Source organism: Panicum virgatum, chromosome 9N (genome assembly GCF_016808335.1).
Source record: "Panicum virgatum strain AP13 chromosome 9N, P.virgatum_v5, whole genome shotgun sequence".
NCBI classification, from domain to species: Eukaryota; Viridiplantae; Streptophyta; class Magnoliopsida; order Poales; family Poaceae; genus Panicum; species Panicum virgatum.
In genome coordinates this window covers 12,034,853-12,056,822 of record NC_053153.1, presented here as the reverse complement: position 1 = coordinate 12,056,822, position 21,970 = coordinate 12,034,853, and the positions used below count along the sequence as shown (strand labels likewise).

General features: G+C 50.1%; 4 protein-coding genes and 1 non-coding gene across 5 annotated transcripts; 3 read left to right on the top strand and 2 right to left on the bottom strand.

Annotated features, from left to right (window-relative positions):
• The first annotated feature begins 316 nt into the window (after nucleotides 1–316).
• On the top strand, nucleotides 317–3,899 carry LOC120692482 (nucleobase-ascorbate transporter LPE1). The gene is made up of 14 exons (XM_039975795.1): nucleotides 317–564; nucleotides 659–756; nucleotides 855–1,031; nucleotides 1,144–1,244; nucleotides 1,372–1,447; nucleotides 1,547–1,606; nucleotides 1,684–1,868; nucleotides 1,979–2,075; nucleotides 2,332–2,418; nucleotides 2,511–2,569; nucleotides 2,673–2,764; nucleotides 2,853–2,930; nucleotides 3,210–3,370; nucleotides 3,452–3,899. Exons 1-14 carry the CDS (start codon nucleotides 471–473, stop codon nucleotides 3,668–3,670), a joined length of 1,584 nt encoding a protein of 527 aa, XP_039831729.1. The 5' UTR covers nucleotides 317–470; the 3' UTR covers nucleotides 3,671–3,899.
• Nucleotides 3,888–5,232, bottom strand: LOC120692483 (hepatoma-derived growth factor-related protein 2-like; the record flags this gene model as incomplete). The annotated part of the gene is made up of 1 exon (XM_039975797.1): nucleotides 3,888–5,232. A coding segment is annotated over one exon (1,095 nt), but the record flags the coding sequence as incomplete, so codon positions are not given.
• A 1,072-nt stretch (nucleotides 5,233–6,304) lies between these two features.
• Nucleotides 6,305–10,795, bottom strand: LOC120691936 (30S ribosomal protein S21-like). Its single transcript, XM_039975139.1, has 2 exons — nucleotides 10,353–10,795; nucleotides 6,305–6,559 (listed from the first exon to the last, which is right to left on the bottom strand). The coding sequence occupies exons 1-2, from the start codon at nucleotides 10,673–10,675 to the stop codon at nucleotides 6,550–6,552; spliced, it is 333 nt and encodes a 110-aa protein (XP_039831073.1). The 5' UTR covers nucleotides 10,676–10,795; the 3' UTR covers nucleotides 6,305–6,549.
• Nucleotides 10,796–11,877: 1,082 nt separating this feature from the next.
• Nucleotides 11,878–20,512, top strand: LOC120691382 (50S ribosomal protein L18-like). The gene is made up of 2 exons (XM_039974435.1): nucleotides 11,878–12,051; nucleotides 19,893–20,512. The coding sequence occupies exon 2, from the start codon at nucleotides 19,912–19,914 to the stop codon at nucleotides 20,254–20,256; it is 345 nt and encodes a 114-aa protein (XP_039830369.1). The 5' UTR covers nucleotides 11,878–12,051; nucleotides 19,893–19,911; the 3' UTR covers nucleotides 20,257–20,512.
• On the top strand, nucleotides 13,037–13,154 carry LOC120693680. The gene has a single exon (XR_005683136.1). It is a non-coding gene; the product is annotated as a small nucleolar RNA snoR104 (small nucleolar RNA).
• Nucleotides 20,513–21,970: the final 1,458 nt, after the last annotated feature.

Below are 21,970 nucleotides of genomic sequence, written 5' to 3'. Positions count from 1 at the left end.
TGTTGATACCAGATTACAATTTTGTGCCAAACTTGGAGATAACTTGGTTAATCTTCAAGGCATTGTCCATAATTTCATTGTTGGCTACACCGTTCGTAGACCTATCGACCGATCCAGTTTCCCTCACGTACTTTACTTGAAGAGAAGATGTTTCTGAGTCACTGACACGCTCAACAGCAAGATCGCGTGGGACCATCTTTTCCTTTTATTTTAATTTTTTAATTGAAAACAGCGGAACAGAAAACCAAACTTGCCCCCTGACGATTAAGACCTGATGCCGTGAAACGTGAAAACAAAAATAACTGAGGCTGCAGACCTCCAGTGCGCCTGAAAGCCGGCGGGAGCGCGAGGGACGCGAGCTACATAAACGGAGCCCTGCTCCTGCGTTTCTTCCTCCGACCGCTTCACTGCGAGCCTCGCGCCCCTCTACCTCCCTCCGTCCTCCTCGCCCAGCTAGGCCGGCCGCCGCCATGCCCCCCGTCAAGGCCGAGGACCTGGTGCCGCACCCGGTCAAGGAGCAGTTCGGCGGCGTCGACTACTGCATCACCAGCCCCCCGCCATGGCGTACGCTACCGCCACCACCCGCTTTGATTTTCCTTGATCTGATCTGTTGCTGCCGTGCGTGAGCTCTGATCCCGGTTGCTGCTCTCTGTTGCAGTGACGACGGTGTTTGTGGGCTTCCAGCACTACCTGGTCATGCTCGGCACCTCCGTCCTCATCGCCACCATCCTCGTCCCGCTCATGGGCGGCGGCCATGTAAGCCTACCGCCTCGCTCCTCCGTGTTCTCCCCCTTCCGTTTGCTTGGTGTTGGTGATCGACGAGCACTGACGAGCACGGTGCACGAACGACGCAGGCCGAGAAGGCGATCGTGATCCAGACCATCGTCTTCCTCGCCGGGGTCAACACGTTCCTGCAGGTCCACTTCGGCACGCGGCTCCCCGCGGTGATGGCCGGCTCCTACACCTACATCTACGTGATCGCCGCCATCGCCGTCAGCCCGCGATACTTGATAATCATCGACCCTCTCGAGGTCCGTGCCGCGCCGCACATCGACCGACCCTCTGTTCTCTCCAGAGCGTGACTGATCTGATCCTGATCCTGATCCTGATCGGCGTCTCGACGCCGTTCGTGTCTCTCTTCAGAGGTTCGTGTTCACGATGAGGTCGCTCCAGGGCTCGCTGATCATCGCCGGCGTCTTCCAGGCCGTCATCGGCTTCTTCGGCGTATGGAGAGTCTTCATAAGGTCTTTGCTGCTACGACGACTCCTCAGTCCTCGCCACTCCCTCCGTCCATGTCCGTCTCTGTGTTCTTGCTTGCTCTTGTACTGAGTACTGACACTGTCGCTGTCGCTGCGCCGCCGTGCGTGTCAGGTTCCTGAGCCCCCTGGCGGCGGCCCCCTTCGTGACGCTCTCGGGGCTGGGGCTCTTCTACTTCACCTTCCCCGGGGTGAGTGAGCTCGTCGGCACGGCAGGCCGCAGGGCAATCTCCTCCTCTTTCGCCGGTGCAGCTCGATCGCTAATCCGTCTCCATTCTTCTTCCCTGCAGGTCGCCAAATGCATCGAAGTGGGTCTCCCCGCCCTTGTTCTCCTGGTGCTCTTCGCGGAGGTAACAGACGAGCCCACCGTGCCGTACGGCGCCATGGCATCGGCAGTATCTGACGGCCAATTTTTTCGCCCTCGCAGTACGCCGCCCATTTCTTTGCGAAGGGGAGCTTCGTGTTCGGGCGGTGCGCCGTGCTGGTGACCATCGTGATCGTGTGGGTCTACGCCGAGATCCTGACGGCGGCCGGCGCCTACAACGAGAGGGGCCCCGTGACGCAGTTCAGCTGCCGCACCGACCGGGCCGGGATCATCCAGGGCTCACCCTGGTAGGCCAATCGCTCCCACGGCCGATGTGTTCTGCTTGGTTTTGCTTCTGGGTTGTTGCTGTTCTCCGAGCTGATGATATGTGTTCGGCTGTGTGTTCTGCTCCGAGCAGGGTCAGGTTTCCGTACCCGTTCCAGTGGGGGTACCCGATTTTCTTCTTCCAGGATTGCATGGCCATGATGGCTGCTGCTTTTGTGTCGCTTATTGAGGTCTGCTCTTGATGCTATCATGTCATCGAGCTTTTTTATTTTCAGCAACAAGGCAATCCTAGTCAATACAGCATTTCATCTCTGAAGCTTATGTTCAGTAAACATTGGCAAAATCAAGCAGAATAGTTAAGCTTATAAGATCATGAAAAAAAATAATTGGGAATCTTCAACAGTAAAGTTTGCTTGTTCTAAGACCGATCATTGAGTCCTTAAGAATACCCTGATTTTACTCAAATGACGAGCATTTTCCTTGCAGTCCACCGGTACCTTGATCGTGGTGTCAAGATACTCAGGCGCAACATTCTGCCCACCTTCAGTGTTCTCACGTGGAATCGGCTGGCAGGTAAAAACACGAACCAAAAAATGTCCACTTCTTCTCTGACTGTCTTTTACAAGGATTACACTAACTGGAATGCAACTTCCAAAATATATCAGGGCATATCCATCATACTTGACGGGATGTGCGGTACATTGACAGGCACATCAGCTTCAGTGTAATGCACTCTACCCTTTAGCTGCTGACATTCTCATTTCTCATTTAGCGAACCAGTTCAAACTGAAATTTTTTCAATTAACCTGTCTTCGTTGATTTCAAAGTGAGAATGCAGGTCTGCTGGCATTGACGCGAGTTGGAAGCCGACGAGTTATAAAGATCTCAGCCTGCTTCATGATTTTCTTCTCATTGTTTGGTAGGCTATCTCATTCTCTGAAATTTGTAGTGCTATCAGTCTTCAATGTTTCATGGTTGTGACTTTGCCTGACGCATATGACCTGCAGGGAAATTTGGGGCAGTTCTTGCATCTATTCCATTGCCACTTTTCTCTGCACTGTACTGTGTCCTCTTTGCTTATTCAGGTTAGCCTTCTGGTCCCAGCCCATATCAGTTTTACCCCGTGATTTGTTTAGTTGCAAAAACTTTTGGAAGTTTGACACTGTAGCACTTTTTTTGTATTTGGTAATTATTATCCGATTATGGGTTAACTAGGCTCAAAAGATTCTTCTCGCAAATTACAGACAAATTGTGTAATTGGTTATTTTGTTTAGCTATATTTAATACTTCATGCATACGTTCAAAGATTCGATGTGCTCTGTTGTTTTGATATCATATCTGAACTTGCTTTCTGCTTGACACAGTTGGTGCAGGCATCTCCCTACTTCAGTACTGCAACCTCAACACCCTGAGAACAAAGTTCATACTCAGCATCTCCTTGTTCCTGGGACTGTCCATTCCACAGTACTTCCGAGTCTATGAGATGTTCTTTGGCTTCGGGCCAGTTCACACCCATTCGGTTGCGGTAGGCGCACTTAACATGATTGCGACGAACAAATTCCTACAGTCTTCATACTCTGATCACTTTCTCATCTTGATATTGCAGTTCAATGTGATGGTCAACGTCATCTTCTCCTCGCCAGCGACCGTGGCAGCCATTCTCGCCTACTTTCTGGACTGCACCCACCTGTACTGGGAAGCTAGTGTGAGGAAGGACAGGGGCTGGCACTGGTGGGAGAAGTTCAAGTCCTACAGGCATGACTCTAGGAGCGAGGAGTTCTACGCTCTGCCCTATGGCCTGAGCAAGTACTTCCCCTCGTTTTAGGATGCCGAGAGGAGGAAGATGATGTTCCATGTGATTGATGGAAAGTAGAATTTGAACATTGATTCAGGGCAATAGAGCCAATGTAATATCCCCTATCAAGCAGTTAGGAGGGAGGTAGAAGTTTTGCTTATAAAGCATTTTGGATGATCAACTATTGTACTTTCCGGGATACTAGGATGCTATTGCTGCCATCAACCAAGGGGAGATTTTGCAATAATTCAGTCACTAATTTTTCTTTTCTTCAGAGCCTCTATTTGAAACACAACACAAATACCGTGTAGCCAAATAGATTGAGGAACAAGAACAACGCTTGGATTCTTTTCACGGATCATCACATCACCAGTCAGGTATACTGGAGCTTGGAGTATTCACTAAAGACTAGTCGAGTGTCAAGCCATCACCAGTGGAATTCACCCCAGGCTCCAAGCATTCAATCGCAGCCCAATTATTCATCTACTCCGGCCATTTCAAAGCCCGGCGCCGGCGGATGATCCGGCCGCCGCCGCCGCCTTTGGCACCCAAACTCGCCCGTGCTGCTCTGTGGCCTCATTGCCTCGGCCGCGCCAAGGCCCAGCCGAACACCTCGCCCCCCGTGGGTTCACCTCGGCCACGGCCTGAGCCTCCACCACCTGCCGCCGGCGCTGCCCTTCAACTAGGCCCCTGGGCTTTGCCTCCGTGGTCTTGCGGAGCTCGCCACAGCTCGTCGGTTTGCTGCTGCCGTCGGCGGCAGAGGGGGGCGGCGCCTGGGCCGGAGCCGCCTTCTTCCCGCCCGGCGAATCGCTGCCAGCCATCACGTCGGCGCGCCTGGGAGCCGAGGGTTTCAGCTTCCCCATGCCGTCCGACTTGGCGCCTGGTGGCGGCGGCGGCGGGCCGGCCGCCTTCTCCGGCGCGATTCCCGCGCACGTCTCTGCGCTGCGGCCACCAGCGCCCGTCGGTTTCCCGCGCCGCAATCGGCCTCGTGAGGACCGGGACAAGATGGCTGCGTCGGCCGGCTCACCTGGCCCGTCACTGGAGCTCGATTCTGCGGCCTGATCTCCGGGACCCTTCCCCTTCGCCTTGGATTCACTTTTGTTCTCCGGCTTGCCGCCGTGCGATGGTTGAGGAACCACCTCAGCAGGCTTGCCGCCTCGCGATGAAGCAGGAAGCGCTTCGGCCAGCCTCTCCTTCCCCTTCCTCTTCCCCTTCACCCGGTGCGTGCCTCCCCCATGGGGGGCATTGTCCGGGGTGGCATCGTCCGGCCCCTTCTCGCCGCGGACGCCTCCTATCTCCATTTCGTTCTTCCCGGCCGCGCCTTGCCGGCGCTCCATCGGCCACGGAGCCGTTGCCGGGGCTCTATGCGCCACGGCAACCCACTGGTTCCCCTGCCCTTGCGCTTGCCCGCCGCCGCGACGCCTCTCCTTGGCCCCGCCGGAGGCCTCCCACGAGACGGCGCGGCCCCTCGCCTCCGCCTTCAGCGCCGCCTCCCGCTTAATAGCGGCGGCCCCGGCCGCCTTCTCCGCCTCCCGCCTAGCCGCGGCCTCCTCCTCCCGCCGCCGCCTCTCCGCCTCCCGCCTAGCCGCGGCCTCCTCCTCCTCCCGCCGCCGCCTCTCCGCCTCCCTCCTAGCCGCGGCCTCCTCCTCCTCCCGCCGCCGCCTCTCCTGCTCCTCCTTCTCCTTGAGGCGGAGCGTAGTTGGGAGGGACGGGAGGTGGCTCCCGCCTCGACTTCGCGCCCGGCGTCGCATCCATCGCTTCCTCCCCTCCGCTCCCCGGCGATCGCTGCAAAGGGGGCTCGTGCCCTGGAAGGCTGGAACCGCTGTTACTGACTCGGAAAAAGACGGCAGAAAAATAAATTTGTTTCGCGTCGATTGCGGGTGGTGGCCCACAGCTCATAGTTTTTCCCTCCTTGGATGAGTAGATGACCCCACGAAGATTTTCCGAGCATGGCAAGTACAGTTTTGTGCAGGTTTTTTTTGCCCGCACAGGCGATGCTCGCCTTTCTCGTACTCCCTCCGTTTCAAATTGTATGTTATTTTATCAAATCTATATACATAATTTTTATTATATATATATATACATAATATTTATCTAGATGTATAGCGAAAATTATACATTTAGATTTGCCAAAACAATCTAGAATTTGAAACGAAGGGAGTAGAAAGCTTGTTGTCGAGGACATGTAGAACTGTGCCAACCTCCATTTCCAAATACTTGTCACTTCTGATCACTTTATTTGTTTCAAAATATTTAATATTTCACATTTCTGAAATATAATTTCCTATTTTGCCCTCACAAAAATATTATAGAAATATTTTAGAATACTAAAAGTTACCTTTTATAAGGATATTTTGGTCATTTCTGCTTAAAAGGTGAATTGCTTTTCTGTCTTGATCAAAGTTGCCAAGTATTTGAAAACAGAGATTAGTAAAAGAAGCTGGCTAATTCTTCTTATGCTTCACTTGGCTGAGAATTCTCCTTTTCATATGCTTCATTTTCTTATGCTTCATTTTCTTCCTTAGCTCTGCAGGGGTTTTCTTCTGCCAGGTTGAAGCATGATGCATGCCATTACCCACTGCTATAGTGGACATATTGCGGAGAACATCTTTGCTCAGCACTAACAGGAGCTCAATCCATTCCATTGGTAAATTAGATACCAAATTTAACAAAAAATATAGATATTAATTATGTAAAAAACTCATCAACAGTAGCATCAATTTTTCGTTTTGAATGAAAACATCAATTCGTCAATTTTTTTCATAAAAATCATCAGTTTGTCCCTGATGCAATACAACAAAAGCTTTCTTGCTCAAGGTTGCCGATGAGTTATTATCAAGCCACTCCAAACATATCCATCATTGGGCACCGATTACATGTTCAACATGTGCTGATAGCTAGATATGCCCTCACTGGCCCCTGCACAGAGCAATAATTTACTGATGAATAAAGAGAATAATTCATTAAGGAACAATTAACGCACCTGCAGCAACAGATTTGTGTTGCCAGTCTCAGATTCTACCCTTCAAGGTTACTTTTTTTTTTTAAAAAAAAACTTGGATTTCTCTTTAGCTGGAAGCGCAGACTTTTCATACTGGTCAATTTAACAAGAACATCTATAGTAATTCAGACTTGAAAGGTAATCTTGTACTGAGCAAATTTGTAATATTGTCAGAAAAATCTGGTTTCTTGACTTGTGACACATGACCCATATTTTGTTGTGATATGTTTCACAAACTCCACTCCAACAAAATCTAACCAGAACAGACATGCCCGTGCTACCTGCAATTCCACCACCGTAGGTGCTAATATTTGTCAACTAGTTAAAATGAATGACAAACTGATATTGAAGGTCCAATAGCGTACTAACTGGGATTTGGTTTAAGTGTGGACACTTGTGAAACAACATGGCCATTGAACCTGATGCAGGATAAGCCAAAACATATGAACGTTCTACAACAATGACAGCAAAGCTTGGTTTTCTCAAATTTACTCTATAATGAATTAATGATTGATGAACAAATCCAGGAGTAATGATGTCTGTGTGTTAATTGTTAAAGAGTAAAATGCACTGGGAGTCCTTAAACTAGTGAGGGTGTGTCGAGTAGGTCCACGAACTCCGAAAATGCAGATTCGGCCCCCTAATCTATTTAAGTGTGTCACTGGAGGTCCAAAACCCCTTTGACCGGGTCTGACTGCCTACGTGGCCTGCCACGTCGGTTCTCCTCACTCCCAGCCTCCTCTCTCTCTCTCTCCCACCCGCCCCCTCCCCTGCTCCGGCCTGCGGCCGTCCTCCAGCGGCGCCGCCCCTGCCCCCCGGCGGCTCCGCTCCCCTCCCGGCGCCGGGCAGCGAGGCAACGCGGCGACGGGCGAGCGGGCGGCCGGCACGGACGGCGGACCCTCCTTGTGGCTCGGTGGCCGGCGAGCGCGAGCCGAACGTGCCACGGCGGTCGGCTACCCTCCTCCCTCCCCATCGCCTCCCTCCCTCTTCTCCATGCCGGCAAGCTCGGCCACGACGGTGGAGACCATGGCCGCAGCGGTGGAGGCCGCGCGAGATCCGGCCTCCCTACCGCGCCGGCCGTGCGGAGAGGAGCGGCCGCGGCGGGCCGACCGCGGTGCGGCGCGGCGGAGAGTCGCGGCCTCGGCGGGCCAAGCGCGATGACAGGCGGAGCACGCGGTGGCCAAGCGCGACGGCAGGTGGAGCGCGCGGCAGGCCAAGCGGCGGCGAGGTAGGCCGCAGAGGTGCGCGCACGGGCGGCCGGCCGGAGCGCCGCGGGCGGTGCGGAGGCGACGGCGGCTCGCCCTTCCCCTGCTCCAGCGGTGTCGACGTCGGGCGCGCGGAGCTCGTGCTCACGCGCGCGGCGGCGCCGTGCGCGTGGTGTGTGTCGGCGGCGGCGGACGCGGACGCCATGGCCGCAGCTCTACGCCGGGCACGGAGCTCGCGCGCGCGGATGAGGACGGCGGGGCGGCCGTCCAGCGGCATCCGGGCGTGGGAGGAGGCGGGGAGGAACTGCCGTAGGCGGGCCCCTCCTCCCTCGCCGGCGGCGGCCACGTCCCTCGTCGAGCTCCGCCGGCCTCGCTCCTCGAGTATCAAGTTGCGAGCTGGAGCGGGAGCGAAGCGGATCCACCGGCGGGGCGCAGAGCAAGCGGTGGGGGCGGCGCGGAGCTCTTGGCGGGAGCTGGGGTGGTGCGCGGGTCCGCCGGCGGTGGTGCGGAGCAGGTGGCGCGGGACAGGGCGGGGGCGGCGCTCGCTGGCGGCCCAAGACAGCGGGGGCAGTGCTCGGGGGCGGCCAGGGACGGCGGTGGCGAGGGTGGGGGCGGTGCTCGACGGCGGCTCGGGACGGCGAGGGTGGGGGCCGCGCTCGGCGGCAGCTTGGGACAGCGGCGACGGCGCTCGGGGCGGCCCTGGACGGCGGTGGCAGGGGCAATGCTTGAAGGCGGCCTTGGCGCCTCCCCGCGCCGGCCATCCTCCTCCCCGGCGGCCATCCCCACGCACGACGGAGCAGGGGCGGAGGAGGCGAGCAGGGGCCGGAACAGGGGAGGGGGTGGGTGGGAGAGAGAGAGGAGGCTGGGAGTGAGGAGAACCGACGTGGCAGGCCACGTAGGCGGTTAGACCCGGTCAAAGGGGTTTTGGACCTCCAGTGACACACTTAAATAGATTAGGGGGCCGAATCTGCATTTTCGGAGTTCGTGGACCTACTTGACACACCCTCACTAGTTTAAGGACCCCCAGTGCATTTTACTCATTGTTAAATGAAACATTCATACAGCCATAATCAAATTTACATCACTTCTTTGCCCGAAATTAAATCAAAATTACCATCTCATAGCAGTCATTAAATCATGTAAAACAGCGTATAATCACACATCTAACTTGTAAAATCTGCAATCACATCAATAGTCATGACAGCATCCATCAACTTACATAGTCCAGGCATCACAGTTCTTTGTGGGAGCTAGCTCCAAGAATAACTTTTAGATACTATATCAACCTTGTTTTGAGATGATCACTATCATGATATTTCTTTGTTTTCTTTTTGGCACATCTTCATAAATTGTGGAAAAATGAGTGGTTGCCTGGCATAAATTAGATGTCATATGTTCCATGCAACTTGCGATGTATTTCAGGCTGTGTACAAGGAGATATATACTACACACACATCATCAGTAGAGTTGATTTAATACTCCTAATGAAACATTATAGCAGATGCAAAACATAGACAGACAGGGAACTTCCCTTAGAATAACACTGTTAACTGACATGACATATACAGAGTTAATTTCTGGATCGAGTAATTTACAATTTATGAATCAACCTTGATATAAATGTATCCGTAAGTACATAAACCAATCCATACCTTTCCTTTTCAAGATTTACCCAAATACTATCAGTTTCATTACTGGATCATAAACTTGAGGGTCATAGATTCAATATTTCCCAAATGCTGATGTGAACAGTCTCCCTATCACATCTGTATATCTTTGATGAACGGCAGCATCTGTGCACTAACCATACTATTTATTAAAATTTCCTCCTACATAGACATTCTCTCTACATACGCAATAGTGGTTGTTCAGAACTTCACTAATAAGAACGCTAAAAAATTCCATCAATTATAAGTCATCAAGGACAAGGAACTGAAAATAAACAATCCTAAATCAGCTAGAAATGAGGTTAAAGATGGAGTGTACCATTTGCTGCCAATAAGACAATGGGGGGAATAGCAGGTTAGTGTTCCAACTCTGTAAATAAATAGTTGCTGCACCATATGGCACAAAAATTACCAATACTGTGATATCTCTTTTCGCACAATTTGCTACTGCTACCATCAAAAGGTTAGTAACTACAGCATATGAAACTCCCTGGTGCTCATAGCTTGTGCCATACTACACACGTGTTGTGTCTCCATACTACACACGTGTTGCGTCTCCAGTTCAGGTTCTCACACGAGCACCTCATCAAATTCTCACTAGCATAACCTAATCACTCCGTTACTTGCAAATTCCACCTAATTTCACCAGCACACAACTAAAACTCCAGCAGTCATTTCGTCGAGCACCTGGAGAGCACCAACAATAGCCACCCCGATTCCTCACAGCGACACAGCCGCCAACTAGAAGTCGGATCAAAACGGTAACCCGCAAGAACACGCAAGCAACAGGACACAAGAATGAATGGCGTGAGTACTGGCGGGGAGGGGCTGGCACTGACCTGATCTTCTTGATGAGGATCTCGCGGAGCTTCTTGCCGAGCTCCTGGGAGCGGACGCGCTGCATGAGCGCCTTGCGCGCGAGCACGCGCTTCTCCGAGTCCTTGACGTGGTGGTGGGTGCGCGCCCGGATGAGGCGCTCCATGCCGCTGGACCGCATCTTGCGCTCCATGATCGACAGCGCCCGGTCCAGGTTCCCGTCCCTCACCTGCACCACGATGCCCCGGACCTGTTGCTGCTGCAGCTGCCCGCCGTGCCCCGCCTCCATCGCCGACGGCCGCACCGCCGCCGCGATCCCCCGCGACGCCCTTGCCAGCGCCTGCATCGTTCCTTTCGTCTCCTCTCGCTGCCGCCGCCGCCGCCGCCCACTCGCTCTCCCCGACTCCCCGCCTACTCGCTCCCTTCGCCTTTCGTTAACGGAGCGTCGGATCCGGGGTGTCTGGCTCCAGGTACCTTCGTGACCGTCCGTTTTTTTAGCAACTAGGCCCCTGTACTCTTTCAAATTTCCACGATAATTCTATAGGGCACAACCATTCTGCATCATCTCCGAGAGTACCCAAAAACTAGAGTCCAAAAATTCTGATTACGGAGCCTTGCCAAAAATTATTGGGAATAAAAAAATAGCTCCTCCAACAGTTCCCAAGAGTAGTTTCGCAAAAAATTTAAACTGTGACACATCATCAAGAGAGGTGGGTCCAAGTCTTTGATTTATCTCACGGGAGGTTTAACAAACCCAGAATCTTCTGGCCGCCTTTTCCTCTAGAACTGGAAGCATCGTTCACATATTGTTTTATCCTCTAGCCGCATCGATCGCATATTTTACTCCATCGCCGCCTCATCCTTGACCAAGCACACGCAAGGATACTTGACAGATTTGTTGACAGATTAACACCAAGCACACGCAAGGATACTCGATCGCATATTAACACCAACAAGGATACTTGACAGATTTGTTGGAACAATGCAAGTTCACGGGATGCAAATCAAAGCAAATCAACAAAGTTCAGTGCGTGGAGGACCTAAAGCTCAGTACCTGGATGCAAATCGACGCAAATCAACACGGGAGGCAATCTAGCAGAGTGTTGCTGGGCAGAGGGGAGCCGCCGCCGTCGATGAAGTGGATCCGGCGCCGGACGAACGGGAGCCTACGCTGTCGATTCCGGAGATCCGCAACCTAGATGGAGGGATGGAGGGGTGCGAACGGCAGAGGAGGCACTGATAGCCCAACAGGCCGTGGAAGGTATGGGATGGAGCGCGGCGGCTACTGAGTTGGTAGGATGAGGAAGAAAAATAGCGCGACTAGAGGAAAAACGCGCAGGGAGGCGCGCGGGAAAGTGAGAAAAGGCAGGGATCGGCGGTGAATTTTGGGATTGGGAGCGCCCGAGCATCGGCGGATATCTGGCTCGAGGCAGCGTTTGTTTTGGGTGGGCCAAAATATTGGGCAAAGAATTGGGCCACTGTTGGAGCTTAGATTTTTAGTTTTTTATCCAAAAACTATTATTAGGAGTGGTTTTTGGGCACTGTTGGAGATGTTCTCAGAGGAACAAATTCCCCCAGTGAATAGCTTCCTCCTCCTCATTCCAGCGCCAATCGCAATTCAGGGCTGTCACTTGTGGCGACGGCCGACTGCAGGCGACTGCGAGCCGCCGCCCTCGCGGAGCTCCTCGGCCGCCGGGAGCAGGAAGCGACGACTGCGCCCCGGTACACTTCCTCCCTCTATCTCTCTCCGTTGCACTAGGGTTTCACGCCGGCGATTGCCCCCGGCGCCGCCGACAAGGGTTTGTCATAGTGGATCTAAGCACCGCCCAATATTGGAACAAACATTCCTTCTAGTCTAGCACGTCTTGCAGTTTGGTACATTCCGGCGGCGGTACATTAGTTGGGATCTTAGCCTGCCGTCCTGAGTTGTGACAAAAATTCCCTGTCCCTAAACGATTCAGGTACAGACCGAACCCCCAAATATGTTGGTATCTGTTCATGTTCTCTCTGAAGGTTCTCAGTTTAAAAAGTTCGACTGCCTACCAACCCAAGAATACACAGAAAAACGGAGATGACAAAATGTAGTAAAGGGACTATTCAAATAAATACTGATGCCTCGTGGGCTTGTATGTGAACCAGCTGATAGAGTTTCTGTGGAGGTGCTTCCCAAGCCCGAACCCATGTCGTGCCACCCTTTACTATTTATTTTTAAATGTGAAAAGGTAGCAGTTATTACGTTTTCTTTTGGAAACTGCTCTTGCTTATTTCCTGTAATCTTGTCAGGGAAACGGTTTCCATTTCAGTCTGGAACAGTATCAGTTCCTGGACCTTGCATACACAAATTCAGTGAAATGCGCTTTAGCTTCAGCTAAGAGGTTCTTTTGTATCGAATTCATTATGAGATGTCTGCATCTCCCTAAAAGCAGACTGAATAACAAGTTTGTTGTTTTACCATGCAAACATATTAGATGTTAAGTGCTAATATGTGTTGCTTCTTAGTTGTTTTTGCATCAGAATTTTTTGTTGTTTATCCATTTTCTTTGTTTGAACTGAACAGAAGTGGTTTACTGTTATATATAAAATTATTATGCTTGCGCTACTGTAAACAATTGATGTCTCATTATGTGGTAACTGGTAATCCATCTATAACGTAGCAATCAGTAATTGAATGTCCATGTCGAACTGTTTGTGCAATGGAAGAAAAGAAAGGTAGCATTCAAAAGAAAAGATGCCTACCCGATACAATCTTCCCAAAGTAAATTTGTCATTTCCTGCTTGTGGTATTGTGAGCGAGTTCTGCAAGTCTCAAATGACAAGACAATCATATCCACTGTTTAGCAACCATCTTAAGTGGATAAGGTGCTGCTTCTGTTATTGTTTTCTGTTGTAAAAAAATAACTCTTATTTGTTTGCGGTATTTTTCGTTTTTTTGATTTCTAGTTCAAAATTAAGATGCCTACTCAGATCAATCTTCCTGAAGTAAATTTGTTGTTATGTGCTATCCTGTACTAAGGCTTAAATGACAATTGACAAGACAACCACTCTGCTGTTTCCATCCTAGGTCTTGTTTACTTGCAAAATTCAAAATTCCAAAACTATCACATTGTTATGTCCCTGGATGGACGGAGCTGTGTTGGACGGAGGAGCGTGGCGCAGGTTGTAGCTATGGTGGGTGGTAGGGCGAGGTCCGGGACCCCTGCGGGTCGGCGCCGTCTGCGACGTCGCCGGATAACTGAGAGAAGGAGACGGGGAAACAGAGAAGAGGCTGGGAAGCTAGATAATTCTCATTAACTGAATACTCAAACCGATACAATTCGTCCCTATATAAGTTTATCTCTAGCAAGGCAAATATAACTAAGTAACAAGAAAATACACAACCAATCTCCTAAATCTTCTCTGACCGAAACGGCCATATCTTTCTGTTGGACTTGCAGCCGAAGTTGTAGACCGTCTGGGACTCCTTTAGCCACGATTGTTGCCGGACTCCTGCGGCACGACCCTCTTGTTGCGGCGCTGATAGGTCTTGCTGGTCATAACATCTCTCCCCCCTGGAGCAACAGCTCGTCCTCGAGCTGGTAATCAGGGTACAGTTGCTTGAAATCGTCCAATGCCACCCAAGCGGCTGAAGAAGCATCCTGATCAACCCATTGCACTAACACCTCATAACGACCACGGGCAAGCCTACCTCGGAGAACCTTGGCTGGTTGAGGACAGACACGACTATGCTGCACTGGTGGCAACGGAGCTGGCGCAACAGGAGGAGTTCCGTGAAAGGGCTTGAGCAATTCAACATGGAAGACATTATGCAAGCGTGCTCCGCTGGCAAGTCCAAGCGATAAGCCACCTCGCCAATCTTTTCTGCCACTTGATACGGCCCAAAATAACGTGGACCGAGCTTGCCACGACCCTGCACACCGAGAGAGGCCGTCGGCCGATGGAGCAAACGAAGCCAAACCCATTGGCCTACTTCAAAGGATAACTCTATGCTTCTTGTCATACTGCACTTTAGCATACTGTTGTGCCTGCTCAAGCCGATCACGAATTTCAGCAATGAATTCATCTCGCTCAAGTAGCTGCTGCTCGACCGTCGGCAAGCGGGGTTCACCCTGTTCATAAGCACGCAGCGCAGGGGGATCACGGCCATAAACCACCTTAAAGGGCGAACCCACTGTCTAGGCCGGTCACCTGTCAAACCGCGCAAATACATAGCTATGATTTTGTTAGTAGCCTCTGATTGTTCGTTCGACTGAGGGTGAAAAGCAGAGGTGAACTGCAAACGGACACTAGTAAGACTGAATAACTCCTTCCAAAAATCACTTGTGAAAACTGGGTCCCGATCGCTCACAATAGATGCCGGCAGCCCGTGTAGGCGAACAATCTCCTGAAAGAAAGCCTTTGCCACTGATGCAGCCGTATAAGGATGTCCCAAAGGAATAAAATGTGCATACTTGGAAAAACGATCCACCACTGTCAGAATAACTGTCTTGCCATTTACCCGAGGAAGTGCTTCAATGAAATCCATGGCAATGTCAGACCAAACTGTTGATGGGATGTCTAGCGGTTGTAATAACCCACCCAGCCTTAGATGTTCTGTTTTATTTCTCTGACAAGTCTCAGTTCCGCACAAACTCCAGCACCAGACGACGATCCCCCGGAATGTGAAAATCAGAACGGAGGCGGTGGAGAGTTTTCTGGATACCCTCATGCCCCAGACCATGAGCAAACTCCAGCAAGGAAGGAACAACATCATACGAGGCCGGAACAAACACCTTGCCATCCTTGAACAGCAACTGATCCACCATTTTCCACCCTTCTATACTTTCCTGGTCTTTAGTCTTGTACTCCCGTAGGAACTGATCTGCCTCCAGCAATTGCCTGAGTGTATCAAAGAAAGAGAAAACTGGGACGGACAGAGCAGTGCATACCGCAGAACTTTCCTCATCGCGACGAGAAAGAGCATTAGCCACAATATTTGAAACCCCAGGTTTAAATTCCACACAGAAATCATACCTCAATAATTTAGTGGCCCAGTGATGCTGTGGAATTGTTGAAAGGCGTTGATCGAGCAAGTATTTTAGACTGTGATGATCTGTACGGACGATGAATTCTCGGCCCCACAAATAAGGTCGCCAGTGCTTGACTGCTTGTACTAACCCAATGAGTTCACGCTCGTACGCGGCCAGCTTGGCATGTCGAGGCGCGATGGCGCGACTGAAGAAAGCAATAGCCCCCGTTCCTTGATGGAGCATAGCACCGAAACCCAACCCAGAGGCATCACATTCAACAATGAAAGGTGTACTAAAATCTAGGAGGTGTAGGACTGGAGCACTGGATAGTGCTTTCTGTAGGGCGCTGAAAGCTGCAGTGGCTTCCTCGGTCCAGAGAAATCCCTCTTTCTTCAGTAGCTTGGTGAGAGGTGCAGCTATCAGCCCGTAGTCCTTGATGAAGCAGCGATAATACCCGGCCAAGCCAAGAAATCCCCGAACAGCACGCAATGACTTGGGCTGCGGCCATGACAAGATAGCTTGCACCTTGCTTGCGTCCATGGCCACTCCCTGGGCCGAAATAACATGGCCGAGGTATCCCACTGATGTTTCCCCAAAGGAACACTTAGACTTCTTTAGAAAGAGCTGGTGTTGCTGTAAAGCCTCAAATACCGCCTGAAGATGCAGCAAGTGTTCAAACCACGATTTGCTATATATCAAGATGTCATCGAAAAATACCAGCACAAACCGTTTGAGGAACGGCTTCAAAACTGAATTCATCAAAGCTTGAAAAGTCGCTGGTGCATTTGTTAGGCCGAACAGCATCACCAAAAATTCAAAGAGGCCCTGGTGAGTGCGAAAAGCCGTCTTTTCCACATCGCAAAAGCACATATGCACTTGATAGTACCCTGAACGGAGATCCAACTTGGTGAAGAACCGTGCACCACGCAGCTCGTCAAGTAATTCTTCCACAACTGGAATGGGAAATTTGTCTTTGATGGTAGCAGCGTTGAGAGCCCGGTAATCAATACAAAGGCGCCAAGAACCATCCGGTTTCTTGACGAGTAGCGCAGGAGAAGAGAAAGCTGATGAGCTGGCTCGAATGATGCCTTGGAGGAGGAGTTCTGCACACTGTCTCTCAAGCTCATCCTTCTGAAGATGAGCGTACCTGTAGGGCCTGACTGCAACTGCTTCTGTATCCGGTTTAAGGCGAATCCGATGCTCAATGGATCGCTGTGGGGGCATGCCGTGGGGTTCTTTGAAAAGGCTGTCGAAAGACTGAAGCAGTTCCGGCAGTAGAGTGCCCGGTGGCGTCTCCAAGGATCGAAGGACATGGCCGGACGGCCGGTCAATGCCGCACCACTAGATTCTCTTGTCTGCTACCCGGAACGTAAAGGTCTGCTCCTGGAAGTTCCATTGTATGTCCCCTAAATGACTCATCCAGCTGACTCCTATCACCATATCAAGGGAGCCCATAGGCAGTGCGTGTGAATCAAACCAGAAATAATCACCACCAACCTTGCCACGCACCTCAGCTAGGCATCTCGGGCTACGCACGTGATCACCGTTCCCCACTGTAACATTAAGAGCTTCATTGGTGTCCAGAGGGATACCCAATTCCTGGACAACTCGGGTATTGATGAAGTTCTTTGACGAGCCGGAGTCAAGAAGAGCCGTGAGCCGGCGGCCTCCAAGGAATACCCAAATTTTCATCGTCGGGGCTTCTCGGGGTTGGATGCCCGTGAACGCGTGCAAGGAGATGCTTGGTGGCTTTTTACTCTCGGCGCGAGGGGCCGGAGGCGTGTGGACGAAGTGTAATTCAGGTTCTCCAATGTCCTCCGTGGTCTCGTCGTCATCGGCATCGTCCGGCACGATCTCGATCACTGCTAATTGTTTGCAGCGGTGTCCAACGACATACTTCTCGGGGCAATTGTAACATAGCCCCTCTGTGCGGTGCTGGGCCATCTCGGCGACCGTGAGCTGACGGCGAGGGAGCGACACTGCACGTGGTGCTCCTGCTGAGCGGCCGACAACTAATTGGGAGGTCGGAGCCGGCCCTGCGTTCACCCCGGCCGGCTGGCCGCCGGGAGCTGCGAGTTGCCCGCCCGGTCACAACGGCGCGCGACCGCTCTGCCGCTGCGACGCCGGTTCAAGGGCCAGCCGCTGCTCGAAGGCACGAGCGTAACGGATGGTGTCGTCCTATGTCGTCGGAGATTGTATGGCCACGTCTGTCCGCAAGGGATTGACAAGGCCCGCGATGAAGAGTTGAACTTGCTGGCGTTCCGAGAGTTCCACCTCACGACAGGCGAGCGCTACGAACTGCCTTGCATAATCCTCCACCGTGCCAGTTCTGCGCAAGATGGAGATCTCGCCTAGAGGTGACTCTGTGATGGCCGGCCCAAATCGGCGATGTACCAGTTGACAAAAGCGGCGCCAATCCGGTTTGCCCTGTGTTGTCTCAAGCCGGTAGTACCAAAGCTGTGGTGCATCAGTCATGTGCAGCGAGGCCATCCAGACCTTCCTGTGCTCCGGGGTGTTGTGGCCTCTAAAGTACAGGTCACAATGATTGATCCATGGCAGCGGATCACCGGTTCCCTCATAAGACGGAAACACCATCTTGGGCTTGAGGAAGGACTGTTCGTCCTCCATGAGATCCACGCGCGGAGCCCCATATTGTGCCTGCACCGGCGGTGGTCGTGGGAACGGCGGCGGGTGCCGCGGCCTCGGGCCAAGTACTCCGTCATCCTCCGCAGATTTTTGAGTGTCGCTCGAGCCGGACGAGCGATCGCCGACTTCCAAGCGCTTAACTGCGACAGTGACGGACTTGAGATGATCGCCCGCTTCCTTCATGGTCTGCTGCAGCGACTCCACAGAAGTCGGCAGGGCCACCAAGGAGGCGACGCTAGGGACTAAGGGCTCTAGGGCGGACACTGTGGTGTTCATCTTCTCCATGAGAGTCTTGAGATCCTCAATCGATTGTTGGAGAGCATCCATGGTGATCGATGGGCCTGAGCAATCTGATACCAGATTGTTATGTCCCTGGTTGGACGGAGCTGTGTTGGACGGAGGAGCGTGGCGCAGGTTGTAGCTATGGTGGGTGGTAGGGCGAGGTCCGGGACCCCTGTGGGTCGGCGCCGTCTGCGACGTCGCCCGATAACTGAGAGAAGGAGACGGGGAAACAGAGAAGAGGCTGGGAAGCTAGATAATTCTCATTAACTGAATACTCAAACCGATACAATTCGTCCCTATATAAGTTTATCTCTAGCAAGGCAAATATAACTAAGTAACAAGAAAATACACAACCAATCTCCTAAATCTTCTCTGACCGAAACGGCCATATCTTTCTGTTGGACTTGCAGCCGAAGTTGTAGACCGTCTGGGACTCCTTTAGCCACGATTGTTGCCGGACTCCTGTGGCACGACCCTCTTGTTGCGGCGCTGATAGGTCTTGCCGGTCATAACACACATCGAAATAGAATCTTACATGTATGAAGTATTAAATCAAGACGAAATAAAAAACGAATTGCATAGTTTACTTGTAAATTGCGAGACGAATCTAATGAGACTAATTAGGCTATGATTAGACACTAAATTGCTACAGTAACTACTGCAGTACACATGTGCTAATGACGGATTAGTTAGTCTTAATAAATTCGTCTTGTAGTTGACAGACGAGTTCTGTAATTAGTTTTGTGATTTGTCTATGTTTAATACTTCAAATGTGCAAAGATTCCATTTCAAAAACTTTACACGCGCAACTAAATTAGGCCCTAAGATGATTGTTCAGTTATAACTCCATCTATGTCGATGTTGTCTAGTATTTGTTCACATCAGTCATTAGTTCTTAAGAAGCTGAGACTCTGAAGTATGTCACTTTGTTCAAATAATTTATGTTAAGGCCTGATTGGTTGATTAACCGCTATAGGATGACAAAGTCAAATTTGGGCCCATCTATTTTTTTTGTAGACACTTGAATGGCTTTTGGAAGATAAGGCGATCATATTATCACTCTGATGTAACGTGGTATCAGTGTAATTACATGATAGAAAATCAAGCAAGGCACTAGCTTTAATACTACATACTAAACTACTTATGTGCACAATTGAAGTTTCTTATCCTGAATGTGAAAGTATGATGGATAATATAACATGCTTTCCCTACAATTACAAGAACCATTAAATGTTGGTGGTCCATTCATGCTATATGATATGGTTGGAACACTAACTTGCAATTGCTCCCATTGTCTTATTGGCAGTGAATCCTACACTCCATCTTTCTTAACCTCATTTCTAGCTGATTTAGGATTGTTTCTTTTCAGTTCCTTGTCCTTGATGACTTATAATTGCTGGAATTTTGGAGCGCTCTTATTAGTGAAGTTCTGAACAACCACTAACAAGAACCATTAAATGTTGGTAGCCCAATCTCCAGCCACCATCCGAACACCCTGGGTTTATCATTTATAATTCACAAGATACAATTCTATGTTATTTGCACATTTTCCCTTGACCACCTTAAAATTTTAGCACTTGATATCAGTGCTGTAGTTAATTGTCTTATCTTGTTTATGGGCTTTTTCAGGTCAGCTAGATTAGACGATATGGTTACCCCTCCACCAGCTAGGGCTCCTGCAATCACCAAGTTTCTGAAGCCCTATATTCTAAAGATGAATTTCACAAATAATTTTGTCAGTGCTCAGGTCATCCACACCCCATCGGCCACAGTCACATGCTCTGCAAGTTCTCAGGAGAAACTCCTGAGGCCAAGCATGGAGTCAACGCGGGATGTTGCTGCGGCAGCAAAGATTGGAAAGCTGCTCGGTGAGCGCTTGCTGTTTAAGGGTATCCCTGCAGTATCTGTCTCCATGTCAAGAGACCAGAAGTACCATGGCAAGGTCAAGGCCATGATAGACTCTCTTAGAGATGCTGGTGTGAAATTGCTGTGAGGAAAACTGATTGTTGCCAAGCTAAACTGCCATGTGACAGTGTTTTGAATCTGAGATTTCAGTTTCGTTGTTCCAAACTGTTCTTGATAATGCTACTGCTATGAAGTTGAACTGTCTCAGGCAGCATAATGCAACACGGACAGCAAAATTACTTTGTGTTGGGTTTTTTTGGTGTCGCCTCGCCTATGTGTACAAAACCGAAGGTGTATTAACCTGCTTAATACAACACTCATAACGTGTATTTTGTTCTCATTTAGTCATCCCCCTTCCTTTTCTGGGTTCATAAATTAGTAGTTGCCATGAACAACGATATGAATTATTATGTGTAGGCCTTCCTCTAATTTGACAGTTCTCGACATTGTTTTTTGTTTGAAGGAATGTTCTCGACGTTGTGGAGTGATGGACTAAGAGCACTCTAACAGATTGATTTTTCCCTTTCCACTTTTTAGTCATAAAGAGGATTTAGGGGAAAAAATTTAGCTCCAATGGATTGATTTTTCCTTTTCCCCTTTCCTCTATATTTCCCTCCTCTCTCCCTTTTTTAAAGGAAAATTTCATCTTCTCCCTTTCTATCTATTTTTTTCTAGCCACAAGATCCACATGCATAAGAAGATCCTGGCCACTCATGAATTAAAGGGGAAAGGAAAAAATTAATCTGCTGGAGCATATTTCCCCAATAAATTAAAATTGTGATGGGGGATTCCCCTATGAGATGAGAAAGGGGAAATGAGAAAATCAATCTGTTGGAGTTGCTCTAACAGCTGTTTGGGAACAAAGTTTTGACATTTAGCAATAAACTGTTGGAGTCTAGATTAGCATGGATGACATGGCATTGAGTCAATTATGACATTTGCTGATTCATTTTTTTTTGGAAGTTTGTAATATGCGGTGGCAAGATAATTCTATATAGTTGGTAGAAATACTTTTTTGTTGGCAGTTTCTTGATACATGAGCACGGGAGGTAGACTGACAGTACCTTCACATAGGGGATAAGCCACCTGGTTGTTTTCTGCTTTTTATTAAAGTGAGTTTGTAATGTTGTAGTTTTCTGACATGGATCCGCAAGCCTCCTCAACCAAATATATCCACAATCACAAGGCATAAAACTCTAAAGTGGCATGTTTATACATTCTTTTTTCCATGGATGTGGTGCATATATGGCTGAAATAGAATGTGCATTTGTTGGTGACTATTCTTCAAAAAAGGAATATTCCAGTGAGTGATTTTTTTTAAGGATTATGGCCAAACCAAAAGGGAAATTATGTATTAAAATGTCGGTTGTTATAGGTGTCACACCCGGTTTCAAAGGCAAAACCATATACATATATTACATGTGCGCCAGGGTCAAAGTTTACACACATGTAACGACTCAGTGTATACCAAAAGAGATAGTGCCAAAACATAAAGAGAGTATTATAACTATTACATGACCGAAAGTCTCATAAACTAAACAAATAAGCGAGTACTAGCAGCGGAAATAACACGGACGTCTCCACAGGCAGTCGACTAAAAGCACGCTCGCCTAGAACTCGTCGAAATCTCCAGGAAGATCCTCAAATCTCTCGTCTGAGCAGCAGTCCGGGTAGTGTAGATGCAAATAAATAAACACAAGCGTGAGCACATGTCGTACTCAGCAAGAGAAGAATAGTATAATAAACATGCCAGGCTTTATAAGTGAAAAGGCTGATGGGTTTAAGCAGTTAGCATTTTAGTT

Excerpts from the sequence above, each read along its gene's own strand:
- LOC120691936 (XM_039975139.1), bottom strand. The coding sequence starts at position 10,675 with ATGCAGGCGCTGGCAAGGGCGTCGCGGGGGATCGCGGCGGCGGTGCGG.
- LOC120691382 (XM_039974435.1), top strand. The coding sequence starts at position 19,912 with ATGGTTACCCCTCCACCAGCTAGGGCTCCTGCAATCACCAAGTTTCTG.
- LOC120692482 (XM_039975795.1), top strand. The coding sequence starts at position 471 with ATGCCCCCCGTCAAGGCCGAGGACCTGGTGCCGCACCCGGTCAAGGAG. Across the intron at positions 757-854 it reads CGCTCATGGGCGGCGGCCAT|GCCGAGAAGGCGATCGTGAT; the intron begins GTAAGCCTACCG and ends CGAACGACGCAG. Across the intron at positions 1,448-1,546 it reads TCTACTTCACCTTCCCCGGG|GTCGCCAAATGCATCGAAGT; the intron begins GTGAGTGAGCTC and ends TCTTCCCTGCAG.